Source organism: Lactuca serriola, chromosome 5 (genome assembly GCF_051521515.1).
Source record: "Lactuca serriola cultivar US96UC23 chromosome 5, Lser_US96UC23_V15, whole genome shotgun sequence".
Taxonomy (NCBI): domain Eukaryota; kingdom Viridiplantae; phylum Streptophyta; class Magnoliopsida; order Asterales; family Asteraceae; genus Lactuca; species Lactuca serriola.
Window position 1 is genome coordinate 309183015 of NC_136412.1, and position 5722 is coordinate 309188736.

A 5722-nucleotide genomic window follows, 5' to 3' on the forward strand; every position below is an offset into this window, starting at 1 on the left:
CAAGACCCTTGATCTGTCGAAATTCTCGGACCACCAATCGTGCTTTATTTAGAACGATTACACCAGAATCATCTTGCTTATTACGGTAGACCCAACGCGTGTCAAGAGACCGTTTGCCTTTTAGTAACTCAACCAGTTTCCAGACTCCCAGTTTTTCAAATTGATTTAGCTCGTCATGCTTCGAGTCTACCCAGCTGGGATCATTTAAATCAATTTCAATATTTTTGGGCTCAACTTGAGATATAAAGCAAGAGTAAAGACATTCATTAACGTCTCCACTCTGACTTCTGGTTTTAACTCCATCACCCAGCTGGCCAATGACATTTTCGATAGGATGATCGCGCTGAATATGAGAGGGTATGTCTTGGATGATCTCATTGATAGAAACAGGAAGAGTGTGAATATTGAAACCTCCATCATCTGCTGGTTGAGTCCTAGAAGAGGACTCTGCTACAAACTCATTTGCAATTTCTTCAGGAACGAGGAGTTCCATAAATGTTGGATTGACAGCGGAAGGATCTCTAGACATGAACTCTCTCTCAATGGGTGTTAGAGTGTAGTTGCAGCATTAGGAGTTTCAGTTGGAATTGCAGACACCGAGCTAGATGGTTGTACGGATGACTCCCCTTCAGATTGATTAGAGAGCTCCCCCTCAAGTGAAGCAGAGGATTCCCTCTCAACTGTTGGGGGTCTGTAAACATTCTCTTCATCTTCGTCTTCAATTACAGAAACATTTTCAAACCAGAAGAATATCCACTTGAATTATTCGAAGACACGTTGAGAGATCTGAATAAGGATGTGTAATCAAATAACCATTCGGGACCCACTTTAGCGTCAGTTTCATTCTCCTCCAGCCAGCGCATGTCATAAGATTCAATGATCTGCTTAGTCCTTTTGTTGTAAACCCTATATGCGGTGCGCGCAGCATACCCCACAAAGTAACAATCATCAGCTTTGGCATTAAATTTAGGGTTGGAATCTAAGTGAAGAAGGGTGCAAGGACAGCCAAATACACGGAAGTGGCTTACAGAAGGCTTGTGTCCATAAAGAATCTCGTATGGTGTCTTCATCTGTGCTTTGTTGATTAGAACACGATTCTGCACGTAGCAAGCAGTGTTAATCACCTCGACCCAAAAGAAGACATGTAGCTTGGAGTCACAAAGCATTGTCCTTGCAGCTTCTTTTAATGTTCTGTTCCTCCATTCAGCAACACCATTTTGTTGAGGCATGTGAGTAGAACTATATTGATGCACTATCCCCTTTTCTGTGCAAAAATGGTCAAGAATCGAGTTCTTGAATTCAGTTCCATTATCAGTGTGAAGTGCCTTCACTTGATTGTTATTCTGCTTCTCAATCATCACCACAAACTTCTTTATCAAATCAGCAACCCCCGTTTTTTTAGATAAGAAGAAGACCCACGTAAATCTAGAGAAATCATCAATCACAACAAGACAGTACGAGCTTTTGTTGATGCTCAGGACGTTGACCAGACTAAATAAGTCCATATGCAAAAGTTGAAGCACTTGATTGATTGAGTTGATTTTCTTAGGCAAGTGTGGTTTCCGATGATGTTTTCCTTGAGCACAGGAAACACACTTTTCAAATGTGATAAAGTCTCTGACAGGAAGGCCTCGGACCATCTCATTTTTCGCAAGACGATTCAGGTTTTTCGCATTTGTATGACCAAGTCTTCCATGCCATAACATTGCATTGTGTTTGGAAACCTTTGAGAATAAGCAAGTGACTTGTTCAGGTAGGTTACTGTTCATATCAATGATGTAGGCGTTCCCATCCTGTTTCGATTTGACTAGAATCCATTCTTCTGGGATGACGATGCCAGGCTTGAGAATCATACACTCTTTATCAGTAAAATGAGTTGAGTAGCCTTTGTCACATATCTGAGAGACGCTCAACAGACTATGCTTTAACTCGGGTGCAAATTTGACGTTTTCAAAGCTCAGCACTCCATTTGTAACAGTTTCGCGCCGTGTGATCTTTCCACCGTCTCCGCCCGCAAAGGAAACATAACCCCCATTAAAAGATTGAATTTCGCTCAGCTGGGAGATGTCTCCAGTCATATGCCGGGAACAGCCGCTATCAACGTACCAAGGACGAACGATATTCCTCCGCAACTGCCCCTGCAAAATGAGCGGAATCATTTAGACTTAGGAACCTAGGTCATCACTGTCCTTGGTTTCCTTTTCACCTTTTCTGATTTAGTTTTTAAAATTTGCAAGTTAGAATCTTCATTTCTAATCACTTCAGAGGGTGGTAATGATGAATTTGAAAGTGATTTGGGCTTCCATTGAAGTTTAGGTTTTACATCATTTTCTGGTGGTTTTGAAATAGACTTCACGGGAGTTTGCATAGACCTTCTGGATTTTCTACTAAAATTAGTAGAAGATCTAGAATTGCTTTTTGACGAGACCGATCTTGGCTGAGCCTTGTTCGGTTTTGGCAAACTGTTATGAGTTTTGTTAGTAAAAACCCTTTTATTCGTTTGAAAAACAGCCCTTTTTCTGTTTTTATTATCTTTCTGATCATTACATTGAGAACGAGTTCTTGAGGATTTTCTAATTAACGACCTTCCCCGAGACTCATTCTCCCCTCTTGGTGACAGATAGTTTACAAAGATCCTATTTTGACAATTTCTAGCTATGTGACCACCAACACCACAATTAAAACAAATTTGTTTATTATTTGAATTTGTATTGCTTTTTTCAGATTTATTTTCTTTACAGACACTCTTACTCTTCTTAGAAGAACATGCATGAGAATTAAATGGAGAAATAAGTGAGGGTGCCTCATTTGATTTAACTTGTGGAGTTGATGATTCCTCATGAGAATCACAAGCATCAGAATTACCAAACAATTCATCAAACATATCGAAAAAATTAAATTCAACAGTATCAGATGATGAGCTAACACAAGAAGCCTTTTCAGTCTTAACATCAGAAACACACTCAAATTTGTTCATAACAGAAAAATCATAATTAAAAACAGAAACAAATTCTCCAACTTCACACTTGGCTTGATCTAAGGGTGTATCTGCAGAGGAAGTAGAAACATTAGTACTTTCAATGTTAATAAAACCTCTTGAAACAAAACCAGCAGGTTTGCCATATCGAAGATGTGACTCCCTGTCAGTTTCGTCTTGTGTCAAAGAGATTGATGTGTAGTTATGATTAAAAGGAGGAGGAACACAATCATATCCTAAACCCTTGTTTTGATTTCCTTTGAATTTCAATTGCGTTTCATATAAAGACTCGACTTTTTTACTTGACGCAGAATAATTTTTGAAACTAACATCTGTTTTTCCACTTTTAATTTTCAATTCGTCAAGTTCTTTGGTCACAACATCAAGTTGTCTCTTAGTATAATCATAAATTTCACACTTTTCACTAAATTCTGATTGAATTTTTCTAAAGTCCTTTGTTTTGGCTTCTAGTTGGGCCTTAAGTGGTTTCTGTCCCTTCCTAAGTTGATAACCCTCATATTTAAGGTCCTCTACTTGCCTACGTAAGGTTTGAATTTCATTGCGAAGAAGTGTAACATATTCTTTGCAAGCAAAAGAACAAGACGGTAGATTTACCTCGCTTTTCTTGGGCTCGGAAGAGGTGGAAACCATTAGGGCAAGCTGCAGCTCCATCACTTCTGCCTCTAGGTCAGCATCATTGTTCTTTGAAGCAGCATCATCAATTTGAGCTAGGTGAGCATTTTCTAGCCCTATGATGTTTAAGGCTTGAATTTGATCCTCCCAATCAAAAGATTGAGCAACCATAGCTGTCTCTCCATTGGTTATAGCCCCTGCACGATTGTTTCCCACTACAACCATCTGTCGGTTGTTGTTGACTCTGCGATCTGGCTTCGGGCAGTCTCGAGCAAAGTGACCCGGCTCGTGATAGTTAAAACATCTCAGCATACTTTTGTTGAATCCCACCTTTTTGTCAGCATTCATAGCCCAATTGTTTTTCCTTGTTTTCTTGGCGAATTGTTTGGCTCTGAAGACAGCCATGGCAATTTGCCAAGTAATTTCCATTTCCTCTACATCTTCGGGATGTATCTGGTCCAAGTCAGCAAAGGATAGATGAGGTGGAAGATCTCCTGCTACAAAGGCATTGTAGCAATTAACTAGCCCAGTGACTAGAGCTAGATTGTCATCAGATTCTTTGGAGTTTGAAGAGGAGACATTGAGTGGCATATTGGGAGCAGGAACAGTTTGTGGAGATGGCACACTTGAAGGTTGATGTTGAGGGATGGATGTTGCAACATTGAAGGTTTGAGTATGAGGTTGTTGAACTGCGAAAGCTTGACCTGAGGAAGTCATGAAGGATGATAGTGTTGTATTGTTGGATGAAACACCAAGGTTTGCAGTAGAATATGAATTCATATGGTTAATTTCTCTCTGTTTGTCATCAATGTCACAAGCTTTGATGATTGCCATGACCTCTGCAAGAGTGAGACGAACCAAGTCCTTGGTTTTCTTAATTACAACAACATTCATATCCCATGAACGAGGAAGTGCATTCAGAAGTTTCTTGTTGATTTCTGACTTAGACAAAAAAATCCCTGAAATGTTCATGTCAGTTGTGAGAGCGGTGAACCTTTGCAATTGAGCCTTGAGGGTTTCTCCTGGAATGTAGTTAAACATGTTAAACTTCTGTCTTAGCATGTCATGCCTACTTTCTTTCATATCTTCATTGCCCTCGTAGACCTCAATGAGAGCTTCCCATAGAGCTTTAGCTGAAGTGTATTTACGAAAACCTTGAGCAATATCAGGAGATAATGCCATGGTTAAGCTGGCTAATGCTCTTTCATGTTCTTCAACTAGTTCAAATTCATCATCAGTGTAGTTCTCAATAGCTTTGTCAATCAATTGACCTCCGACAGTCATAGTCACTCTGAAAGGACCTCTAAGTATGCTTCTCCAGATCTTGAAATCTTTCATTTTGATGTACTTCTCAATTCTGTATTTCCACTCTGGAAAACCTTCAACAGACATCAATCTCGGAATGCGGGTAGTAGCACCCATAACAGCATCAAGTTCTTGAAAGTGAGTTTGAGAATCCATTTGAAATTAAAGTGATTTAACAGTTCCAAAAGAGTTTACGGTTGATGTGACAAAAATCAAGAGTTTGCAACCGTAAATTGTGATTACGACCGTAAACAAAGTTTACGGTATAGAGTTTACGGTCTAAGGTGATTACGGTCTAAGGTCTTCACTGTTCTTCAAACCCTCAATCAGCCTTTAAAACTCTCAATCAGCCTTTATGGTGTATGAATATTTAGAGATTACGGTTTCAGAATGGACAGTAAAGAGAGTTTACGGTTGGAAGTAAACTCTCAATCAGCCTGTAAAACTCGTAATTTTCAGGCAGAAGTTGTTCCTTCAAAGCCCAGAACACAAAATCCAACGATCAATCGGTGAGAATAACAGCTTGAACACACAAAATTTCGATCGGATGAGTTTGATACCAGTTTACCGCTCTGATACCAATTGTAAGGTCCAAATAAGGATCTTAAAATAGTAATCAAACAAGCATAAATCGGAAATAACACAATAAGATGAACAAGATGAATGAAATGAGCTTGCACACGATTAAACACAAGAATCGTCAGGTACAACTCAAGACCGACAGTAAACTCTATGGCATCCAACCGTACAAAAGACTAGCTCCTACACTATTTATACCCATCTGGACCGCAAACTAGGTTTGCTGCC

The 5722-nt window shown here is 39.5% G+C and overlaps 1 protein-coding gene across 1 annotated transcript; it reads right to left on the minus strand.

Moving 5' to 3' along the window:
- Positions 1-549: 549 nt before the first annotated feature.
- Positions 550-5071, minus strand: LOC145050744 (uncharacterized). Its single transcript, XM_078998944.1, has 6 exons — positions 4493-5071; positions 3280-4405; positions 2906-3048; positions 1597-2138; positions 1125-1425; positions 550-756 (listed from the first exon to the last, which is right to left on the minus strand). Exons 1-6 carry the CDS (start codon positions 5069-5071, stop codon positions 550-552), a joined length of 2898 nt encoding a protein of 965 aa, XP_078855070.1.
- Positions 5072-5722: the final 651 nt, after the last annotated feature.